This window comes from Balearica regulorum, chromosome 7 (genome assembly GCF_011004875.1).
Source record: "Balearica regulorum gibbericeps isolate bBalReg1 chromosome 7, bBalReg1.pri, whole genome shotgun sequence".
NCBI classification, from domain to species: Eukaryota; Metazoa; Chordata; class Aves; order Gruiformes; family Gruidae; genus Balearica; species Balearica regulorum.
Genome location: NC_046190.1, coordinates 27,996,795 through 28,022,202, shown reverse-complemented (window position 1 = coordinate 28,022,202; position 25,408 = coordinate 27,996,795). Strand labels below are relative to the sequence as shown.

Below are 25,408 nucleotides of genomic sequence, written 5' to 3'. Positions count from 1 at the left end.
GTGAAAGGAAACCTGATTGTAGCCCTAGAGTACATACACACTTCAAACCTTCTTCTGCTTTGAGATGACCGAGTGTCATAAATGTATGTATTAATCATTCTATACCGAGTATTCCCATCCAAATGGGCATAATTAATTTAATACAAAAAAAAAAAATCAGCTGTTTAAAGTCATAGATAACTGTTACGGGCTAAATTGCAGTAAGCCATAGCTTTTCTTTGACTTTACATTCCACTTTATTTGTATTAATCTGAATTCCTTCTCCCCTCCCGTCCTTCTGTGCAAAACAGCAGGAATGGTGGTGGTCAGCGTCTTCCTCCCAAACACACAGCAGCAACACAAAGAGCTACTTTCAACTTGATAGGTAATTTCTGAGGAACACAGTGGCAGCAGGTGGAAAAAATAACCTAGAGAATCAAATCCATTCTCACCAACGCTTTGTAACCTATTCATATTTCTTACATCTTCTCTTTGCACAGAAATACTTTAGATAATGGGACATAGAAGGCCACCTTATCAACAAAGGCGAAAAAATCCAGAAGCCAATCAGTCTAGAAGTATCCTCTTAAGACAGTTGCTCTGCAACATCCTTGTGTGGGACCAGTCTGAAAGTCTCAGCTGCTGATGTAGGAATGGCATGGTAAAGAACTACCCAAAATTATGCATCTACTCTTCACAAAACCAGAGAAACTTCTCTGTGTCTTTAAGCCACTGAGAGATTTAAGTCTCGTCTCCAAGTCAGCTTTGGAATGGCAGCAACAGGACTACCGGATGCCTGCTCTAATTCAGCGGAAAAACTAGACTTTAAGGGGCTTCAGAGATATATGAAATTCTGGTCTACTGATATCAGTATGAGTTTTGCCATTTTGCACGTGAAAAGAACAGATAATGGAAGCGTCCACATCAGAAAACTTGGTGTCTCTGAATTAAGAGAAAAATCTAGATTTAATTTTATTATCTGAAAGTAAAATTTGTCTCGCTTAGAAGAAAGTCATAATGGACGCTAAAAAGAATACCCATTACAGCAACACAAGCAACTTTGTTATAACAGTTAAATACAATGTTTAATTAGTTTTCTAAATGCACACACTGAAAAGCCATTAGACAACCATTAGGAGTAATATATCCATTTTCTTTTTACAATCACCTGATTTAGTTAGGCAAATTTCTAAAGTAATTCAGTCAAACAACATTTTTGGCACTCTCATCCCAGCAAAGTTTCCAATACCCTTTTTTGACTGCGATCACTGCAATTTTCCCTTAAGCTCTAAAGCGCTGATGATCATCTTCATTTTGGCAGATTTACAGAGCATCTTTTTAGGTAAAAATGTGCCTGGTATGTTTACGGTCCCATTTCAAGATCCAGAAATCTGAAACTCTTCAGCTATTTTTATGAAGTAATCTTTAAGAAAACAGTTTTGTGTTCTGTTTATGTGGGGGGAAAAAGACAAAACGCGTGAAGAAGAAGATGGCTTTAGATACCTTTGTGGTCCTTTTAAAAACTACTGAGCTCCAAAAGGAACAAAATCCATCTGGCTATTCACACCTCAGCTGACTTACTATTTTACTAACAACAATTTGCTTAATAATATTATTAACTAGCAACATATCTACGTGAAACTTGTCAAAAGGCTCATGATGACTTCGCCAAAACATTGTGGAAGTGGCCAATATATCTCTCTGATGAAGGACAAGATCCTGTTGTAAGAATAAAGCTTCTAAACAGATTTTATTCTACAGCTACATACAACTTCTCTGATGCTGCTTTTTCTTGACGCATCATCACTCTAGAGATTCCGCAAAGTTTTCAGTGTATTTTCCTCACTTTGTGTCAGTTCCAGTATGCCCCAGTATGGGGTTAAGTGATACGCAATCAACAATGCATATGACAGCAGAGAAGAATGTTATTGATGGTGCTATTTTACAGAAAACTAAGAGAGAGTGAGAGACAATGAACAAATGTGTAGCACAGCTGTTAACTGAACTTGAATCCTGATCTAACCAAACTAATATGCAAACCTCAAATCTATCCCTCTCCTACAGTAATTGCTTTATTTATCCTTGCAATGCTTCAGTTGTTTGCTTTCCAAAAATCTAAGTGTGTTTAGGGGGGGGAAAAAAAAAAGTCATCTGGAGAATAAACAATTCCAAAGTGTCTTTTGAATAATTTGGTGAATTTTTAAACTCTGCTTCTGCCAAACCAAATGAAAGTACAAAGTTTGAATGTGCCTCACTCCTGAAAGAGCAAGCTCTTAACATACACCTTGTTCGTGTAGAGAATCAGCATCTGCATTCAAGTAAGTTTTGCAATGCTACTAATACAAACGCACGCACCCAATAAGCAGTGTTGAGCAATTTGTTACATTTCAAAACCAAGAGACAATTCCAGTCAATCACCAGCTGGCACCACTCTCAGTTCTGCCGGAAAGCTGAAGGATGCCAACGTATGACTAAAGCAAACCCTCTCCTCTCCTCACCGCAGACAGACTCTAAGCGACCTTTACAAAAAAAGGCTCTCTGCAAAACACCGAGCTCTTATAGTATGGATTTTTGCCAACCCATGGCATATTTGTGTTTGATAGTTTGCATCATGGAGGAGAGTGCAGCCCAAGAGGAGCGGGAACTATGAATTCTTGGTTACTGTTAGTATCTCTCCGTTAAATACGCAGTATGCATAAAACAGTACAGTTGCCAAATGAGGTACCGAGGAGAGAGCTACTATTTGGTTTCCCTCAAACCAGTTACCTCAGTTCAAATCCCAAAAAGACTAGAATTAGTACTCGCCTCGTTACCAGCCAGAGCAGCGGTGCCAAGAATGCAAGTACAGCAGCAAGAGAACAAATCCTTTCCCTCCAGCCAGGGGCCAAAGTGGGGCAGAGGGGAAGAAAGGGAGATTAACAAAATATGTCTTTTTCTCACCAGTGGTGTCTGTCACTTCAGTTAAAAAAAAAAAAAAAAAGAGAGAGAGAAAAATTTAAAAATTATGCTATAGCATACAGATGAAAAACTGAATGTGGGCATGCTACTGAACGCGCATCTTGTATTCAGGTGCTGAACCAATGCTGTCATACAAACTGACTGCTTATCTTAATACTACAAGAAATCTTGTCTCTTAATCAAAGCCTAATGAATGAGTTTCTTAGCATTAGAATGCTGGCTTTTTGTAATCTTCATATTAATTTCCTTTATGACAGTAACAAAACCCATGAATGAAGCCAAAGACCAAGACTCCAACAAACTGACTGGCAGAACTAATCAAGCCAATACTGCGTATTACCCTGACACGCACCCTGAGAAGACAGGCAGATAGGCAAATACAGTTATCTGAGGGACAGAAGGTACAGCAAAAACAGCAATAGGAAGTAAAGGGAATTTAATATAACACAAATACGGATCCCATTAGCATGAGTTAAAGCACCCCAACATGGTACATTACTTTTTGTGAAATGGAAAATGCTGCAGGTTATGAACTTCAGCGCAAAAGTTCGTTTGTGAAGGACCTAGAAGGTGAAGGATCTGGGAATCAGAATAAAGCGAGGAAAGACATTAAGCCTGGAGGGCCACAGAGGGCCCAGGCACCTTTCCTGGAAATTAGCAGGAGCTGGGACAAACCCTGCCATCAGTCCTGCGCGAGTGAAGCAGCAGTTTCATGGTCCATGCAGGCGGAAGCAGGTGACCAGAGGGAGGGGAAGCTCTGGCACCACCAGCCCGGGGAAGAGCCAGTGCATAAGATACTGAACCTCTGGGCAGAGAAAAATAACAAAGTAGGAAGGAACCAAACTGTCATAATTAGTACTTTTTTTCCTACCAAAAAGAGCAGCAAGGTTTGAAATTTATCATTCTTAGACTCTCTCCAAAGAGGACACCTAAGATCTAATGAAGTGCCTCTCACTCTTCTCCGCAGCTTCCCTTTGCCCTTGCCCTAGACTCAGGGTTATAAATCTAAACAAAGTAAAATCAAAATCACATATTGTCTGACCACATCGCTGCCAAAATGACAGACACACAAACAAATTTATGTCTAGCTTTAGCCTGGTCCCTGACTCAAGTCAACAGTCTGTGCTCCACCATTTGATCTGATTAGCACTGTTTTGATCTAAAGATGCTAGTGCACAGGCGATCTTTTTTTGGAAGAATCACATAGGTGTTCTCTTCCTACGGAAAACATCAGTTTCCTATCATGAAATACAAATATTACACAAAATATCTAAACTTTGGGGAGAAGAATGTCAATATTTGCACAGTTGGTTTCTAAAGTCTGTCCTTGATCTGGATGCATGAGTTGAGCCAGGACTTGTAAATTACTTGTTGTAACCAGTCAGAATAAAACATTAACAGTAACCCTAGCAGCATGAAAATGCACTGTAAAAATCAATCCCATTCAGTGCTTAAATGAATATCCAAACTAATACATTCATCAGTAGTTTCATATCACAGTCAATACAATAGAAAAAAGTGTCAATAATATGTATTCAAGAGCACATTTGTTGAAGTAGCATCTCTATTATTTCCATGTAGGAGCAGGTTTCCCTTCCAATTTTACAAAATACGCATAGTGTAATGCTTACAAACTTTATTCTATTCACTGAAAATAGATTCTCTCTTCAAAAGCATTCACTTTACTTTTCAGACAAGACAATCCTACCAAGTCTTTCCCAGAGGCACTCTTTTGTACACTTAACTCAACAAGGTCCTTCAGTTACATCACTGAGCTTTCACAAATTAATCAGAACTCCTGTGCCAAACAGCCACGCAGCATGGTGTGCAAGCAAACACCCTGAACCTCTATAACTGACAAGATGCAAAACTTTTGAAAAATACATGTGCGCACTCCATAATAAAAATCTGCATTTCTTTTAATTGATATTGATGAAAGAGACAGAAGTCTTAATTTGAGAAGAAACATTCCTTTTATTTTCTCTATTTCTAGGCTACTGCATGTTAATACCAGTACCTGCAGGAGACACGCACATTGCTTATGGTGCAAAAGCAGAAAGGCTGCAGCCTTGCTGCTTCAGAACAAACCGCCCCGTGTGCTTTTTGAAGCCTGCCAATACAAAAGAACCAGATCTAATCCTTTCAACTAACAGCACGCTCACCAGATTGATTAATCCAGCTCACTTGGTAAAATGCAATCTCGTTCCAAGTTAGAGAAAACCTTTGGGTTAGTTGTGAGCACATGTTTCAAGAACTACTGCAATTTTAAGCTTTCCAAAACCCCACTGTTAGATAAACCCAAGATGCACCAACAGGAGGTGAGCACAATAGTATCGCTGCATGTTAACTTTGGGTGGGAATCCTCTATGATGAGGTCTTGCCCAGGTGAGAGAGATTCCTTCATAACACCCAGCAAGAGCACGACCTAGGTACCACTGAAGAATCTCTGGCTTCCCCCTAGGATGGAGCCCACTAAAGCTTCACTGCGTTCCCCCCGCCTGCCAGGGGACCGCAGCATCGCACATAAGATAGCTCTGTTCCTAAGCTCAAACTCTGTGCGCGCAGGAATTTTGCTAATACCTCCAAGACAGAACGACTCATCTTACCCCTGTTGTCAACTCGGCTTTTATTACATAAATAGGAATTAGTGTCACACATCTAAACAATGTGAAACAGTGCTTCTCCAGCAACAGACACCCATATGACATTGCTAATATGCTAGACTTCTTGAAATAACTATGAATACAATTACTCTAAAGTGTGATCTTAAATGTATACAACTTTTCTTCCCTGTTGTTTTAGTAAAAATTAAGAGGAATCAGGTATGAAGTCAAATTTGAGAGCATAAACTAAATTAATATTTGCAATTATAAGTATAAGCAAGTAGTATTAAAAAAAGTCTACTTGGCAGTCTATCCCACTCAAATAAATTAACTCCTATAATATTCCTCTGAGCTACGGACAGATCCAAGAGTTAACAATTTATGGTCACATTTAATAATAAAAAGTCTTTCAAACAGATTTCCAACTGCTTAGGTCTGATACTTAAAGAGCAGGGTTTAGATATCTATCTTGAGTAGGGAGAACACACAGAGACAACTCCCTTTCCCACCCATGACTTTCAGAGTGAAATTCGTATAAAGTTATACGAGTAAAAGTAAAATCAAATGACGGCCCAACTGAAAGGGAAACAATGAAGACAAAAAACCCCCCAAAACACACAAACAACAACAAAAAATACAAGAAAGCAGTTTGGGAATTCCAAGCTCCAGAGTACATTCAGTCCGCACAATATTCTGGGGCATCACAGCATGAATAGGAATAAGTTTATCTGTCCAGCTTAAACAGAAATCACTGAAAAATCATTTTCAAGCAAATGCACGTGACTCATTTTGGTTAATGAAAACATACCACTCAAACTGAAGAAGTTAGGTAAATTACATTTCTCCTAATTCTGTCAAAAACATTAAAGAAAATGGATTTACCAAAGATAAAAGCAAAGTAGCGTGATAGATTATCCATTAGCAATACCAGTATGGCCAATTCTTCCTGACAGTGAAATGTCTTGGGATACAGCCCATTCTGTTTGGGTTTTTTAGAGTTTGTTTTGGTTTGGTTTTAAATCAGTGTTTAGATGTAGTATACCCCACATATTTTATTTCCAGACATCCTAGGTTTGAGTGCCAGTGAGTTTTTATGAAGATCAGGCCTTAAAAATAATGTACTAGGAAGAGAAAAATAAGGGCAACTTTAAGTATTTTAGCATAGTAAAGAAAAAATGAAATAAAATAGAGGCTTTACACTCTGCAAGTCACAGAGAGTAGTTTAAGATAGCGTGAACTAATACAATTCATTTGAAACAATAACAAGAAGGAACAAGTTGCACATTTTATGGAGAATCACAAGTACAGAATTAGTATTCCACTTTACTGTTGGCATAACAGGATACCGACTAGTCAACTACTGGGCTGGTTTGGGGTTGGTTTTTTGTTGGTTTTTTTTTTTCATAAACACATTTTTGGTGTGCAAGGTTGTACTGCATTTTCTAGCGAACAACAACTTTGATTTACTCATGTAAACATCAGAAATGCATTGGCAAACAAAGCCATATGGAAGAAAGAGAGATATAATGGACTTTCTGTTTGCTTTAGAAACTTGACATCTGTGGATAGCATCATCTAAGTTACAATCCAATAACTTTTCATATTTGGGTCATTTTCATTTATCAATCCAAACCCCATTTAATTTGACGATACAAAAAGCTCTGGGAGGAGGACGACTGAGAAGGAATAATGCTTTGGAAACTTAAAATAGGAATACACGTGAATATTCTTCCCCTACACATCATAAATCTAAAGAATAAGGAAACTCACATCTGTTCTAACTTAGCCTCAGAGCTTAAAAAGCAAAGAAAAAGCATTAGGGTTATTTCTATCTTGTTTATATTTTGGGAAAGATTTGCAGAACGGGACCCAGCCGCCGGTGGCATCGATCACCCTAAGCCCCGCAAAGTTCTCGGCGGTACTTACCCCCGCAGAGGAGGAGAACGCCCGCCGTCCGCCCGGCGGAGGGCATCTTCCCCCGCGCCAGGGCTCCTGCGGCTCCGCCTCGGCCGCCGGCGCTCCGGGCAGCACCGGGCAGGCTGCGGGCCGGTCCCCGCGGGCTCTCAGTCGGGCCGGCCCATGGCCCGGGGCGGCGGCAGCGGGCCGCGATGGGACGCAGCGAGCCGGGCAGGGACGGGACGGACCGCGCCGGGATGCCTCTCTGGGATGCCCCTCCGCCGGCTCCTTCCGTCGGTCCTCCCGGGTCCCGCCCCGCTGCCACCGGCCGGGAAAAAGCGCCCTTGTCCCCTCAGCGGTGCCGGCGCCTCTCGGGCTCTGCGGGGAGAAGCCGAAGTCACGGGCGAAGCCCCGCTCCGCCGCGCCTGCCGCCGAGCCCCCCACGCTGCCCGGGCGGCGGCACCGCCCGGCTCGGGCCAGCCCCCGGCCCCTCCTCCGCGCCCGGACGAGGCCGCCGGTCCGCGCAACCCGGGGCCGTTCGGGGCCGCCCCCGGCCGCCCCGCATTGCCGCCCCGCCCGGCGGGCAGCCCCCGCCCCGCCCGCGGAGCCGCCGCGGAGGGGAGCGGAGGGGGCGCGGCGGCGGCTCCGCCCCGAGCATCCCCGCGGGCGGCGGGCAAGGTGCGGGGGGCCGGGGCGGCTGGGAGCGGCAGCGCGGAACCGCCTTCCGCGGGGTGCCGGTGCGCTGGCCCGCGTCCCCCGTTGGGAGGTAGCGGGGCGCGGGCGGGAGGAGGAGGAGGCCGGGGGGGAGGAAGACACGCGAGCGGCGCAAACACACCAGGTGCGAGACAAAGCAGGGACAGGCGCTGCGGCACCAGGATGCATGCGAGTGGCCGCCTCCCCCCCCCCCCCCCCAACACATTAAACGTGTTGAATAATTAATCCTTGGGAGAGGAGACAATTTTTGCTTGATGGTAGGAGGATGCTGCAAGAGATGAGCTCTACCTGGCAGGCAACCAAAGTAACCCGGAGCGCAAGCATCCCGCTTAGCAGCAAAACACCACTTTTAAACCGCAAGCGGGGAAAAAAAATTAAAAAAAAAAATCTAACTAAGCCAAATCAAAAAAAACGCCTTAACAGCAGGTCGGGCTCGCAGAGAAAAGCAGTCCGAAAAAGCCGCCGCTAACAAACACCGCCCCGAGCATTTGGTGCGCCGCTGCCGGACCTGCCTCCGCCCGCCAAAGCCCCGCCGCACCGCCGGCGATCGCCCCTCGCCTTGCCGCGGTCCCCGGCTGCCGCAGCCGTGCCGGGACCCCCGCCGGGAAGCCCCGGGACGGGGCGGGCGCAGCCCCGCAACGCCCGCTGCCACCGCGCCCGCGCAGGCTCCGCGCTCCCCAGCGCCAGGCAGCGGCCCCCGCCCGCCCGGAGCGGCCACATCGAGCTTTCGGCTGAAGGAAAACCCTGCCTCTTTCTCTTCGCCTCTCCTCCCAGGTCACTTCGACCTGCCGGGGAAGTATTTTCTTCCCCTCCCTCCCCAAAGCCGATGTTGCCTCGACACCGCCGCGCCACTCTAGAGATCTGGACGTCAGGATTCAGACACAGGTCAGCAGCTACAGCGCTGATCTTTCCAGCCTTCACGCTTTGAAACGCCCACGCAAGAGCAAGGAGACACATGCAGTAGAATGATACTCAGTGTAATTTCACCTAGCAAGAACTGCTATAGATTACTTAAGTACAAATCCAATGGGAAATTCTCTCTCTAGCCTCGTCAGGACTCTGCTTAAAATACCCAACGCTCTAAGAGGCGAAATAAAAGGAATTACACTATGGAGCTGATAAAAGAACTAGCCTATTTTAACTTCTCCCTTAGCTCTCCATCAAGCATTCCCATGCTCTTCATCAGGCTTGGGAAAACAATAAGCAAAGTGCAAGCACCTGAAGGGATAATAACGAATCTGAGATGAACACTAGCGACCACCACAAATTAACTGCATTTGAAGCTGCCTGACAGATAGTATGAATTAAACTTCCGAATACTTACGTGCACAAGCGTGTGAGAGGCTTTCACAGATACCTGATAATAGAGGGAACTGAGAAACGTATTTGAGATGTCTCCATAAACCAAGGGAAAGGCTATAGCAAAGAAAGGAACGTATAAAACATTAACATTAAATCAATGCTTTGTGGAGAAATGTCTTATGTTAAGCTGAAATCATATTTATCTTAAATCATATTTAAAAGCTCGCACAGTATGCAAATCAATATTGGTGCCATCTAAAATACACCACTATCATCTGCACTGATAAATGCCAGTTTCCATCCAGGACAAAGTGACTTCTTGGAAGAATTTCAAGGACTTCCAATCTCTTCTGGCATCTCAGCAACTGAAGCCAAAGCTATACTCTTCTGCCAACTTCAGGCTCTGCTCCAACGCATTAAAACTGGTGCTAGATGCCATCGTGTTCGTCATACAAGGAGCAGAAGTAAGGTCACCAGAATAATTTTTTCATTTGATTTCCAGGCTTTTAAGTTAAGCAGATTTATAAGTTTTCAGAGGATCATTGCTTACGCACAGCACACACGGGAACAAGTTGCCAGCTTGGATGAGAAGGGGACTAAATACTGCGATCATCACTCTAATGTTAATGTAGTCAACCATCCTTCCTGGAGCTGTTCTCCTTCGGGGTCTCTAGTATGCTGCAAGCCTTCGACAAGGAAAAGCGATGGTATATTGAAGAAACATAATTCATACAGGAAACAGCCTACCATAAGGAAGACAAAAATAACTGCAGCATCTCATGAAACCCTGCAAAAGCCTATCAAAATGGAGGCATTTTGAATTTTCACTCAGAATTCAAACTTCAGGGGGGAAAACCGAAACACTTTCTGCCCAGCCTTGTTTCCACACCCCTGAGGAGGCCCAACACAGACTGTGAAGCATATGCCCTTGAGTTACTAGAGGAATACAAGCCTACAACCACGTCCTCCTCCCAACAGCTAACTTCTGCTCCAATATGCATAAAATACACTTTCATGTCATTCGCCATGTTTCTTTGTCTGAAGGCCTTTTGAAAACTGAATGAAAATCAGTGCTAGTAAATGGGGAATAAAAAGCTAGGTGTCCTTAATTCTCCAGACAAGCTCAAACTTTATAGTGATGTCTCCCATCACTCTCCTAGCAAAACCACTTTGGAAATAAATTGACACTTTCCTGCAGGCTGGTGCAATTGTGAAACTATGGCTCATACTCTTTTTTCTTTTTTTTTTCTTCTGCTTTGAGTCATTCACTTGGCAGAGCAGACCGAGCTATTAAATTATTGTATTTTTTTTCTTTTATAAAGGCACCCTGAGATGTCTTGATATGATAATGCTTCCTGAAACTGATGCTAATTGATAACAGTTTCTTGGTTTCATCAGAAGTCTTAGGTCAGGCTCATTTAGCATCAGGGCAGGACACTTGAGGACTGTTCCACCTTTCCGTGTTTTCCAAACATTCATGCATGAACATGGAAATATTTTCATAGATGAAACTCCTCCTGGAGCATCGTGTTTGAAATCCAATTCCTGATCAGTTCAGGACTTAAACACTTTTTTCCCCCATGCTATAAGGATGGTTGTTGCAGAGCCTCAGAGTACGAAGTGGTATTGTTGATCAAGTTACAAAAAAAAATATTTTTAAATGATAAAAATTGCTGATTAACATTTAACACTACTTAGTGATCAAACCGTCAAATCTTTCATACAGTTACAACTAGGATGGCACTGAAGAAATATTCTTCCTGAGGTAGCTCTAAAGGAAAAGGACAGATCAAATTTCAATCCTGACAATGACAAGGAATTTGTCTGCATGGCGTACTTAATTCAAGTTGTTATATACATGGTTTTCCACAATCCATGGACTTTATTTTCTTATCCTTCCATATACTCCTGTCCTCCCCACTTGTTAGATACAGCTAACGTTTAAACTGCACAATATACACCATCTGTTTAATTTCTGTCCATTTGAGATCACTAAAGAGCTAAGAGCAGCCTGTTTTCCTGGAGTACTCATCCAAAAGCACTATGACCTGCTCAGAAACACCCGTTACTATCAGAAAGCAGCAAACCTATGCTAAGGGATGTCTCCATCACAGCACCTGGAGGAACGAACAAAGAAGATAGTTTTTTCACGTCAGGAGGAAATAAATCATTCTTGTGGAGAAAGAATGCCACCAACTCTCCTGATCACAGGAAGTTTAAACAAGGGCTCAGTGTTGTCCAATACATAGATTTTCATGGCAAAACCAGGATTCCTGTGAAAAAGGTGACAAGGGACTGGTACAAGTGAAGATGCTGCATGCGGGAAAGCAGAACAGCAGATCACGAGCCTGGGCTAGACCAGGAAGAACCAAAATCCTTTGGCGACCTGACAAAGCTATCCCTCCTGCGAGCTGGCTGCCACAGAGACTGCCCTCATCAGACCCCACTGCTGCTTCCTGGCAATAAGATTGTACGTTCCTCCAACAAAGGGTAGTAGTTTGCATCACTCTAAATAAAACAGAGAGCTTTTGAAAATACATTAATCCTCAACAATGCCTGACTTCTGGCCATCGGATTGTTTCACCGAAAGCATAAACTTAAGTATCAAAACCATCATGAAATCATAAGTCATAGCCATCTGTTTTCTTGGGCAAAACAGATCTCGAACATTGATTTATCTGAAATTTTCACCTGCTTGACTTTATTGCTGCAGTTTTATGTGAAGCACAGGATAACTCTGCTAGAACATTTCCATGCAATGAGGAAACAAGTTCTCCCAATATGTGGGAACAACGAGTGTTTTCTTGTTTAATTTCCATTAAGAATCTCATGTTGTCTTGCACCTGTCAGGTTACTTTAGCCCTGAAAACTGACAGAAAACTATAGCTCAGTTTTCATATCATCGTTCTAAGGACAGTCCTGGGAGTGCCACGAATGCTACCTATGTGATCAATTAAAAGGCATATGGAGCGTGCATTCATCATGATGCACACTGACATTCAACTGGTGTATTTTCAATAGCATAAGTTTCAAAATCAGAGTCAAATCCAGATCTACATTTTGTATACTATTGTGCACCAGCAGGATTACAGGAGTGTGATTAAAATAGGATGTAAACCTGTCGCTGCAATGATGTGCGCTGCCCCATGCGAGAGAGCCCGCAACGTCGCAAGGCTGCTGTGCATGTTGCAGGGCATCCAGCAGAGCTGCGCCGGCGGCTGCCATTCCATCACCGCAGGACTATCCCCCAGCTGGTATCAGGGACAGCAACAGGGCTGATGACTCACGATTATCTCATTTGCACAGACAATCCTTTTTGCCTGGAACCATACTATAACATAATCTCAACATTTCTAACCAACAGGCACCTTGGCATTGAGGCTCAACATTTATTCCATTACTCAAGAGGCATTAATTTCCCTGGGGTATTAACAGACATTAGTATGATAAATCTCTCCACATCAGTATGAGCAGTAAAGTTCTTCCGAACTTTGAAGACCGGATTTTTCTAGCTTTTAAACAAACATTTTGAATCTGCCTGGAAACATTATGAACATGCACAAGCACATTCACACATCCTCCATCAGAACTGAATGGTAGGGGGTAGACATTTTTCCAGAAGTTACAGTACAACTAGTTGGAGAAATATATTGAAACTGGCAGCTGATAAATTAAAACCAGCTAACAAAATATAAAACATCCTTTGTTGACTCTTCTCCAGGTCCATTTCCAGTAGATAATGTACTACTATGATCATAATGATAAAAAAGGTTATATTCATCCTTGTTTCTTAGAATTCAGTGTCAACTATAATAGCCCACCTGAGAGATGTGAAGGCTCAATTCCCAACTTATTCATAAAGAACTTGCAGCCTGGGTTACAGCCAAGGCAGGCTTCCTGCTCCCTGCCTGGCTAAAGTACCCCTACAGCCACCTGGGGGAGGTGAATGTGTTAGTGATTCTGTTCCACGTACAGCCAGATCTACCTACCATGTTTTACAACTCACCAAAACCATTTCTGGACTATGTAGATGACCCTAAAAAAATACTGCATTACCAACTCTCATAAAAATAATAACAGCCAGATAAAGCTGTGATACTCTCTAAACACCCAGTAAATTTCTGTGAACCTCAGCTTTCATTTTATTTCTTCCTTAAATAGTACACTTGGCCACAGAGAACTTGAAAACATGACCACAGCATATGCTAGAGGTTTCAAACCTGGAAAGCAAATCTAAGGAGTTTCAAATATGATCATTTTAAAAATAATAATGTAGAGAAACTAATTCAAAATATACAAATGCTTGGGGTTTAATATGAAATGTAGTTAAATCAGACTGACAAAACTGTATCTTCCTTGAGCAGTATAAAATCTGATTTGCTTTAAGTTCAACAACTAAGCTCTGGAATCTTTTCAGCTTTACTTTTGCCACACTGGTCCTAGGAAGAGGCCTCCCTCTCCTTGCACAGACATCTCTGCATTGGTGAGCTAAGGGACACTTTCCGGCCACGCCATTCTTCCTGCAACCCACAGTAAGGTTCAATACATGCCACAGTGCCACTGGCAACATCACCCACAATCACAGACAGGGTTCTGCCAGAGTCAGCAGTATTCAGTCCTAACGGGATACCATGGTGGGAACCAGGTGGTTGGAAAAGCATGGTAGCTGCTGACTCACCACCTTACAGAGTTCCCATATAGATCTAACAAAATCCATGATAAAGCTTCTACCGAGCCCAGGACCAAGGTTGCTAGACGTGAACTCTCGAATTATTCTGTCTTCCACAAAAGCAGCCACCAGGAGCAGAAGTACTAAACCCTGCTACTCCCACATATGATTTAGTACCAGAAGAAAAAAATTAATTTAAAAAAAAAAAAGAAAAAGCAGCTCATATTCTATATTTTCTTTGTAACACAACAGCTTTATGTTAATAGCAGGTAAGGTCCTCGGTTGTTGTAAACTTTCATAGGTTCAGAATAGAGCTATGATAACTTATATTACTGGGGGATCTGCCCCAACACCATAAGGGGAAAAAGTGACCCGATAGTTTTCTCTCTCTTAAGGCATCAGGTCAAATTCTGCCAGGGAAGAGCTGACAGAATCATGACCATTATTCAGCACACTAAAGTTAATGAAGAGAAAATCACATTCAATGGAATAACAATTAATTTTGTCACTATAGGAATTAGTATAAAAATATCAGATTCAGGACTTACAAGGGACTTCACCTCTAAGTTAACCTGTATTGGGTTAAATGATCTACATAATCTGATTTACTTTCAGCACCATGTGTTACTAAATCGTAATCATTGAAACCAGGAAATATGATCCTAGGCTAATTCAAGATATCTGGATTCATACTAAAATGTATCTTTAAATATATGGTATCACGGTCATAAAAGAAAGCACTCGTAGTCAGGTCACACATCTTTGTTCACCCCATGGTTTATAGAAGCACGTTTGCCCCTGCATTCTATCGATCTAACAGGATGTGTTTTTCTATTACACATGCATACAGTCTCTACATTTAAAGAACATTACATTAAAAATGAAATCAAGAGCTTGCCTGTGAGGAAACGTGAGAAGGGAGATTGCCCCATACATTTTTTTATTCGCTCACTAATATGCCTTCTAAATCTCATTCAGGAACAACTAGAAGTCAGTGTCAGAACTAGTACCGGAACTTGTAAATTCCCGAGGTCCAGCCCAAAGATTTAACCTCAAAATGGTATACCTGAGACTAACAGAGGACTCTGCTTTGTTCTTCCTGTGCATTGAGTAAGGCCAGAGTCCTGCAAATGCAAGAATGCAATTCCATATACTCTAATGATTCCAAATGCAATTCCATATACTCTAACACATATTCTGCACAAAGGGGATGAACTCAGATTGAAAAGTTAAACTTTGTTATAGTATTAAGCACTCAAAATAGGAACAGTGTCCTTGAATGTAAGCTTTTCCAGTAGGTCATTTCCTAAAATCTTTTAAAAATCTCAAGATTGCATCATGCAGAGCCACACCGAGTGCTGCATAAATTACCTCAAGAGTTTAAATGGCTGAAACCAAGCATTTCAAAGGGAAAATAGCAGTCTGTTGGACCAGTTACTGTAAGTAGACATGATATATTATAAATATATTAAGATGCCAAGCATATTAGTATAACCTGGTTTTCCTTAAAAACAAAACAGATCCCCAAAAAACAACCACCATAAAACGAACAAAAAAGTGCCATGATTCACGTCTGCCCCTCAACTTTGGAATTTGATCATAATTTGACCTTAAAAAGGACTAGAAAGATCTCAAAATCATCATGACCAATAAAAGGAGAAATGGATGCTATGTCATGGCCAGCCCAGTAGAGATTCACCCCGGGACAAGAGGTCCCTGACCTTCTAACATCCTGCATGGCCCTAAGGCTCTGTAGAGAGAGAACACATTGCAGACAAATGGACCACTCTGGGATTTTAGCAGAAAGTCTTCAGAAAGTGCTGAGTGTGCAAGTTCCTTTAGTTAGAGGCTTAACAACACAGGCAGATGTGGGTTGATTTTCAAGGACATGGGAAAAACCCAGTCCTCTCTTCCCTTAGGTCCCTGTTCAAAATGCCAGATCATGACAGGTTTTCAAAGCATACACTGAAAGAGCATTTCCCATCACTTCTTTTAGAAAAGATACACTTACCTATATCAAGGTGCAAAATACTGTATAAGTTGTATTTTGGGGAGAGGAGACAGGGTCTCTGGTGCAGTTACGCATTATCTAGCACAACAAGGCTTTGACTGCAGTTTCTCTAGTACAAACAGCAGCACAAGATAACCTTAAACTAGACTCTGCCTGTAAGACACACATTATAAAAATATTATAAAATTATACATATTTTTTGTCTTGGTGATGCAAATCAAATCACTGAGGACAGTTTTGTATTTATTCTTCCTGTTTTCAGATAAAAGAAAATATTTCTGGTTTAGTGAAATTATGCCTACCTTTACACACATGCGTAGAAACAATACAAGTCCTTAGACGTTCATTCTACTAGTCCTTTGTGTCTTGACTTCCATGAACTTAAAAAGTAGAAATCAGAACCCAGGGGAGAAAGACAAGAGGAACTTTAAATGCCTAAAGCAGATAACCAAAAGTAGGTTACTGTCATATTTTTAATTTATGCGTATTATAAGACGACAGTCATATATATGTCTCCTATTATCCATAGCTAGGCAGTTTCTCTTTTAAGTAGGCACAGTCAGTTCAGCTACTTAAGGTCTATTTCTATTTGTTTGGGCTGTGGAGCATCCTGCATTTTAGCTCAGAGAAATTTGTCCTGTTTGGAATTTCTCTGAAGCAGCATATATGAAGGAAACAGTTTCTTGTTTCTACCTCACAACTAGATGGTAACTCAGAGCACTTCAACACAGCTGTTTGGGTTTTGTTAGCAGCTACAGCAACATTTAACTCAAACTAAGAGCTCAGTGAATACAAGCCAGGCCACACAGGTGGTGGTTGATGCAGGGCAGTAGTTATGGAGCAGGCACACCACCCTAAGTGGAAGACAAAATTTTGGAATATTGACTATTGTCCCTTAGACTTTGACAAACAACTTTCATGAGATCCGATCTGAAATTATCTTTTTTTCCATTACACTTACTACACTGAAACATTGCTCAGTTAACACCTGGGAGAAACTAGTTTGACTGATCCAGGTAAATAGAAATCAGGTAAATCGATGCTCTATCAGCTTGCAGACAACATTTTTACAGCTCCAATATTTCTAAGTTAAACCAGACCTCTTCAGCCCTCCTATAATACATCTCATGTAAACTAGGCACAGCTGGTCTCTCCACCAATGAATCAACTGTTGAAGGAGTAACAAAATATATACAACTAAGGCACAGACAGGACAAAAGATTGTGATTGAAAGAGAAACCGTGCAGTGAACCTAAGAAGTCAACTCAGAGAGTGTTGACACGTTACATCAACAGGTACCAAGGAAGTGCTCCTGTGGGAAAGGTGGTTTTGTCTTAATTTTATGTTGGTTCCTCAGCAAATGCTTTGCATAAGGCATCCCTGAAGGAAAGGGATGTCTGGTTTATAAAAAAGCTGCAATACCTTTACCTACTGATGATGGAGACTGTAAGAAATCAAATTCTAGAGCAGAGAGCTGTAGGGCTGTTGACATAGCAGATGTTGAGTTCTGCAGCCAGGGAATGCAGTCCCCTGTCACACTAGCAGGCTGATTCTCCTGAACCAAAGTTGTGGTGGGGCCACAGAAGCAGCCTGAACCAATAAGGACTTCCTGTATAATACAGTTTGGCTCCCTATATAATAGTAACTATTTGTATATTATTTTAGAGGGAAATTTAATCAACCCCAGCTCTAATGGGAGAATACTGTAAAGGTGTTGTACTTACTTTTTGCAAGGGGTGCTTCTATGTCTACATTGAAAAGACGCTTGATGTCAAACCAAATTGAACAAAAAATTATATATCGATGGCACACAAAAAATACCTGTCTGAAACAAAGCATACATATCTTTCCATGCCACTGGCCAGAAAACACAGAAAAGCACTGGCTAAACGCACCTGAGCCTGGCTTGATAGGGTCTTCTAAGCAGCTAGACAGGAAAGTGCCTTTGGTGAATCTCCTTTTGTTATTTTGCACACTTAACACGATAATTCTGAATGAGATTCCACAGATAAAAGGACATGAAATGAAACATTTTGCATGGAAGTACAAAGTTAGACATTAAGCTGACAGTCCTCAATACCCACCATCTAAGAGGCTAGTAGGAAACAGTGTCAGAATAATAAGACATTCACAAGAAAGGGACATAGATTAAGACTCTTTAACCTTGTTAACCACACTAGGGAAACACTGGTTGTCACCTGCTGACATTTTGTTCAGCAGAGAACTGAAAACAAGAATGCCTGCTCTGTCAGAACTAATTTCCAAGTCACCAGGAACTTGAAGAAGTCTAAATAGACAGAAAATGACAAAAGGGTCGAGCCCAAACCAACTGGAACCACATTAACAGAACATGAAGTTCGTAATATTCAGTGTGCTGAGTTTTTTGTTTAATAGCTGCTTCTAAGCTATTCAACAAAAACCCCAAATCACAACCCAGAAATCACCTTAAATGACCTACTGCCTTCAATATCTTCCATCTCGGATTTCAAGGCTTTAACATCCCCTAATAGTGTCCCACAGATCCTGAAACTGTTGGTGTTAGCTTAGGAGTCTTGCTCTAGAGTATGACTCAAACTATTTGCTGGATGTTTTCAGACAAAGTTATTTTGCTCTGTGCATTCATTGTGAATCCAATCCAGTTTTTCCAAATACATCCAAAATGCCATTGTACCTGGGCCAGCAACATGTCTATCCCTTTAAACTTCCTGTGATTACCCATGGGATAGAATGCCTGAGAATAGTTTTTCCTCCAGGAAATGCTTGAAATAAGACTGAAAAAAGAACTTTCTATTGATTATTGCCATAAGAAACCTGCAGTGACTTCATAAAGATGATTCAGAGGTTAACTTAGGCGGGGTGACTTAATGTTGCTACAAAATCCTACATGAATTGGAATTCAGAATACCTGATCCTACTAAAAATTTGTCCTCTGAACTTTTCTTTTTTGTACTTCCAGCCTCCTCCATGAACTTTGAGGTACTCTTTCTGCTTGTCTACATCTTATTGTACTTCTCTATATAATTTCTCTCTCAGCTATATGAGTCTTCTGCTAACAACCATTCCAGTCCTTCCCTGAAGACTGCATACTACAGACACAAGGCCACAAAGGCTAAAATGAGGCACAGGGAAGGGACCTGAACTGAGTACATACATCATTGCATAATGGAGCAGCAAATGCCATCCAGCAGGACACCCACAGTCCTTATCAACGTCCTGTCCAACAGCCACTTTCCTAGCACCAATGTTGAGTGAAACATCAGGATTGACTTAAGACTGCTTACCCGTACAGGGCCCACCAGGATCAGCTTCCTGATGAAGTTAGGGTCCTAGGTCCAATGCATCTCCTAGACTTTGGTACCGGGTGACTGCAGACCAGCTGCAATTCACAGAGCAGTGACAAAGTGGCTCAGAGCCTGCTGGCAGAGCCCACAAGACTGGCCTTGTTGCCCCAAGCTGCTCAGCAAGCCTGGGAAAGTGGTTTTGCTGCCACCCCTGACCCAGTACAAACTGGCAGGCAGCTCACATATGGCTCACATCGGTCTGCAATCTTTGTAGTCAGCATCTACAGCTAGCTCCAGGTGTTATAGCCTGCAGCATTTGGGACAGGAGCAATGATCAAGTTTAAAGGCAAAGGGAACAGAGTCAGGAAATTTCTTTCCCAAACAGGATATTTCACCTGTTCAAATGTTTATCCCCCAGCACAGCACAGAGACCTCGACTCCACAGCTAGCAGAAGTGCTTCATCAGCTGCACTGGGCTCCAGTGAATAAACCCAGCGAGTTTGTCGCCAGCGAGTTGAGACTCAGAGCCTGGCTGAGGCAGCTGTACTGCGTCTCCACTGTGTGAGTGGACATGCTCTGAAACGCTGGGTCTGGCAGTGATAGTTTTCCCTTTTGCACATCATCTGCTTCACTGCTCTTGCATAAGGGTGATCTAAAGCTTAGCAAATACTTGTAGCTGGAAATATTACATACACAAAGTAATTACAGTAATGCTCTTCTTTTGCAGAAACCAGATCATTCATTGGCTACTCAAAATAGCTAAATGGCTCAAGAAACTATAGCTAGCAATAGGCATTTAAACCATCAGGTAGCAAAGAAAAAAAGCTGCCGTGCCTCAGCAGGAGTGCAGTGTTTCCCATTTACATAGTTGCCGTGGCAAAAACATTACTACTACTACCTATCTAGATGACAGAAAAAGAGCTCATTGAAAGTATTAGAACAACGTATTTTGCTTTTGTTGCTACTACATGAAAAAGCTTATAACTTATCTTTCTGTAGTACAATACAATATCGTTCGTGGAAGCAACTCACATGTTCATTGCTTTTAGTGTTGCGTGAACATAAACCACATGCTCTCTGTTCTCAAAATTATATTTCTCATCTCGAAAGGGACTCAGTGAAAAACACATTTACTATGAGAGACCACAAAGGTGGGCTGTGATATAAAGTGAGTTGCCCAGAGTCAGTAGCATAGTTGGGAACAGAACTCAGACTCAGCAGGTACAGACCTGTTCCATGGACCACAGTATTTGGTGGGTAGGAGACAACAAAGGAAAGTTTCACCTGACTGCTGGAAGTTGGTGGGGAGCCCCAGGTAGGCTTGCCGCGTACATTCCTCATTCCCTGTGACTTACAGTCCTCGCAAAGCACCCACTACTTGCCATGGTTGAAAATCAGCCGCTTCATCTTGAGTCAGTCTGATGTTTTCTCCTTAAGCCTCCATCCCTTGAAAATCATAAAGAGGTAATTCATTCTGATCCTGCAGGGGTTAGTCAAATTGCTAGGCCTGTGGATGAACTGACGATAGTCTTTGGACGACTGCAATCACATTGTTGTGTTAATGTTCTGGGTCACTAGTCTAATAAAATGCATGTCTCAAGACGGAAACAAGGAAGCATGAACATTTTCTCAATCAAAAGAAACAGCCAACGTGGTCAGTGACAGACACTGGAACATAAAATAAAAAGGTAGTCAATGCTAGAATAGTATAAGCCACTAAGAAGAAAAATAAAACTGAATCCTGGTCCACATGCCAGGATAGTAGTACAACTCAATCCATTCCCCTGGAAGACTTAGTTTAACAGTTTACTTTCTAAGTATGCATTTAGATTGCTAATATTAATGGCAGCTTAACTGCATTTAGATTGCTAATATTAATGGCAGCTTAACTGCTCCATGCAAGATGGGTTGTTGCTCTTTCAGTATTTCCAGGCAGTCTGCAAACTCATTTCTGGGAGATATATATAAAAAAACCACACATATCTGCCACTCCATAGATACTACCACAAGATATAATGACATACATGGGTGGAAAATCAGGATCTTATGAGCCAAGTTGATGTCATCACTTGTTTACTGCGATGGGTCCTGCTAGCTGCAGCAAAGCCTGCCTCAGATTTATGATGGGCAAATTCACATGCACATAAGTACCCATGATAGTACAGTTTGCCTATTCAAAGCAGAGAGAATGCGCGTGTGTCTATATACATATATATAAAAACCTGTGTTTGAGTTGAGGTGCTAAGAAAACTGTACATAAGCATTGGGTTTATTATTTAGTAAATATATAGAGCATCTACGGATGATGATGCAATCAGCAGTATTACAGAGCATAGGAAAAGTGTTACAATATTAAACCCTATCTTTTTCATCATTACAGAAACGTTGATTTGTGGCAAACAGCAATAGGTTTCAAAAAAATGTGCGGACTCACAACTATTTCACAGAGCCTCCAAATAATTTTTATCAGACTAACACTGATCAGTAGTACTGATCAATATCTTTTTTCCTGACAGATGTCAAGATTCCTTCCTCTCCGCATCCTTTTATTCCTTCACTCCCTCAGAAATGATAAAAACGCTCTGCGTTTTGATAATAAAGTATTTAGTTCAAATGAAAAATCACCTCATAATAAAGCAAGTGTTAGCAAGATCAAAAAAATCAATCAGTGAGGATTTTTATTAGTCAATCATGTAACTAATTAAAGCCATTGATTGATAACAGACAACACTGCAACAAAGTTATCTTACTCCTATCCCAGCAAAATGATCTGCCTGCTGCACATATAGATAGTATAGGATGACCTGCTTACAGATGAAGTCTGCAACTGCTGACCAATCTATTTTTACTTAGTGGTAGTGTTTCCCCAGCTCAGCAGTTCTGACAGATCACAGCTTTGAGCCTGAGACATTTGTGAACCATCTCTTTGTTAGTCACAAATAGCAAAGTGCACGTCAATAAATCACACCCTTTGTCTTTTTCTTTTCCCTCCCCCACGCAGTTGCTGCCTTTTCTTGTCAAACCAACCCAGGCTGAACACTCCTGAATCATCTCTATTAACCTGTAAAAAATTCTAGACAACAGGTCCTATGTAATAGAAAATGACCTCAAATAATTAACATTTTTGAAGTGGTTTTTATCTGAATTTTGTCCAAGGTACATAAATCATCATTCATCTTTCCTCTTCCTGGCAGTGCACTTAGACATAGCAAGTCTTAAAATGATGACATCACCATCCCATGATCCTTCATTATAAGTAATTAAAGCAGTAATATGCCTCTTCTCATGCACTAGTCATCAAGCAGACTTACTCATATGAATCTCAGGCATAGTGCACCTGAGGTGAATCAAGAGAGCACAGGACTCAATGTTTTTGGTGAACTGCTGGTACCTTTGTGTGAATTTATTGCTGCTGAGAGAGTAGTGCATGTTAACATGCAGGGAGACTAAATTCTGCTATTAATCCATGAGACAGGCACTGCAGAGGTAATATTAGGTTTCCTATCCACGTACAGTATCAAGGCCTTGACAAGGAAGGAAGGAAGGATTTAGTTTAGTCTGTGCCTCTTCGGATTTTGGCCTCTCTCATAAACACACTGGCAAAGCTATCAACATTAACGTCTGGATAATACGGTCAGCGACAGGGACAGTACCCAACAGGAACTCTGTTAGACACTCAAACACCCTTCTGCAAAGACTAATGATGATGAAAAGCTTCTTATGCTGCTCAGCAAGTTTTGGTCTAAAATCAGTAAGCTGGATCAGCTACCCAAGAGTAGAATACCCATCCAACAATGTAGCCATTATGGGGTTTTAATATGTTATTGCATGAATTCCAGATTATTATTTTTACTCATTACAAAGTTACAAAATAGGCACTACTATTTTCTGCATAGCAAACAATAAAGCATTTGTCTTCTGTGGGCAATTGCAACACCATACATGACATTATATTTTAATTCACATCCCACTTGGTGAACTCATCTGTGTATTTAATAGTGACTCCAAAATATGATCTGGTTTGGAGGACTCCTTGAAAAGCCCCATTCCAGCTTCAGTTGCTTCCATATATACAACAGTTTACAGACCTACGGCCATAGCCGTATTCATACTACAGACTGTTTACTGTATCTGTTTTTTCTGTCCCATTCTGGATTCCACTGTCCTCGCATCATCAACACTATGCTTAGTTAGGTGACTGTCATGTTTAGACCAAACATTTCTTACAAGTAGATCAACCTGCATTGGCATTTGCAATAATCATGATAGATATGCAAGAGAAAAGGGCATCTAGGAAAGGAGAAGAATGCTGTCAAAGAGTTGTTCTTTATCTATTGTTTTGCTTGTGACAAACAAATTCTGGATTACAATTAAATATTTTTATTGCTCCCGCAATTTACGGGATTAAATGATGCTCAGTATCCAAGAAATCTTGGAGGACTAGCTATTCAGAACCTGATAATCTAGAATAACACCTTGATTTCTTTGGCTGTGGTGATTCAAACTACCTGCACACCTGTTCCACACCTACTTTTATTTTTCAAGCCTACCTCCTGCCAGCACCCATCCTGAATCCACACCATGGCACTACACCACACCCGCATCAAAAAATGCCCAAACACCAAAGCTTAGAGCTCAGCATAAGAAAGAGGAGAAACTTCACCAGAACTAAATGTCAATTAGAACCTACCTTGCATCGCTAAGTATAAATCTTCATTTTAACCTTCTCTCCAGCTTGGCAACACAAATAGAGGCAAATCTCAGAGGGAGGATCCAGAGGCTGGGCTCATGGCTCTGCAGGTACGATCAAACCAGCAAACTCCATGGTATGCTTTTAAGAAAACCTGTTCCAGTTCATCTGGAAACAATGAAAAGAAAGAAAAAGGAAGAAAAAAAAGAATAAAAAAGCAGAAACCATTCCATATGGTGAAAAACAATGAGGTGCATACTGACTTTCTCATCAGTCTTTTTAGATAGGTAATGCACGATTTCTTCCACACTCATTCTTCTACAAAGGTTACACAGCCTATCCCCTGTTCCAGAGAAGGACCAGACATGACTGTCATTCCTAACTAATATTTGTCTATTTATTTTAAAAATGGAAATTCCAGAGCCTGGCTAGACTTTCTGTTCCAATGCTTTATATCCTCAATATTAGAGGATAGAAAATGTTTTTCCTTATACCAAATATAAATTTTCCTTGCTGCAATTGAATCTATCTTGTTTTATCAACTGTATTCCCACCTACCTGCAGTAGACAAAAAGTATAGTTTTCCTGTCTTTGTATCTACATTCTGCTGATTAGGAGATCTGTCATTATTTTGACCTTATTTTTCAGGTAAACAAACTAGAGAAAAATTTACTCCAGTATTTTAAGTGTTATAAGAAGAGCAAGAAAGCAAACCAACTTGTCAACCAGTTTTCATATCAAAAACAAAAAAAAATCCCCCACAAAAAACAACACACACAAAACCCCCCAAAACCCTCCTAGAAATTATCATAGGAATAATACTACCCAAAGAGATAAAAGGTTATGTCTAATTTAGGTTTCAAGATACAATAATGGGATCTTTTAAGAGCAGGTATTATCAGTCACCCTTCAATTTCATCACCCAGTATTCAGAAAAATATATTTCTATAGATAGTTGTATTTCACCACTACCTGCAAGAAAAGGTTGGCTAAAAAGCATTTTATATTTCTGACCAAACAGATACATGACTGGCTTTTTGCCTTGCTACAAGAAATATCTTTTCTTTCCTCCTATCATTATCATCTCTTAATTAATCCAATACAAAGGGTTGCTTAATTAGTTAATTCTTCCATTTATTTAATCTATTTACCTAGCAACATTTTACATTAAAAAAATTTGGACTGCAGGCCTTAAAATGTGATCATGCTATAAGATTAAAGTGTAATGCATATTCAAGTACGTACTGAAGCTTATAGACAATATTTAGAAAATATATATTTCCTAATTATAATTCTAATCCATTT

At 41.3% G+C, this 25,408-nt stretch overlaps 1 protein-coding gene across 2 annotated transcripts in view; it reads right to left on the bottom strand.

The window, feature by feature from the left end:
* Positions 1-24,366, bottom strand: part of RET (ret proto-oncogene) — a 103,971-nt gene extending 79,605 nt beyond the window's left edge. Inside the window, exons 1-3 of one of the 2 annotated variants that reach the window (XM_075758665.1) lie at positions 24,104-24,366; positions 10,007-10,138; positions 9,475-9,566 (exon numbers count right to left, since the gene is read on the bottom strand). In XM_075758665.1, the coding sequence (XP_075614780.1) occupies positions 9,475-9,566; positions 10,007-10,092 (178 nt within the window). In that variant the 5' untranslated portion in view covers positions 10,093-10,138; positions 24,104-24,366. Of the gene's footprint in view, positions 1-7,466; positions 7,815-8,658; positions 8,798-9,474; positions 9,567-10,006; positions 10,139-24,103 lie in introns of those variants that run through there. The other variant, XM_075758666.1, reaches the window with a different exon arrangement.
* Between the last annotated feature and the right edge of the window lie 1,042 nt (positions 24,367-25,408).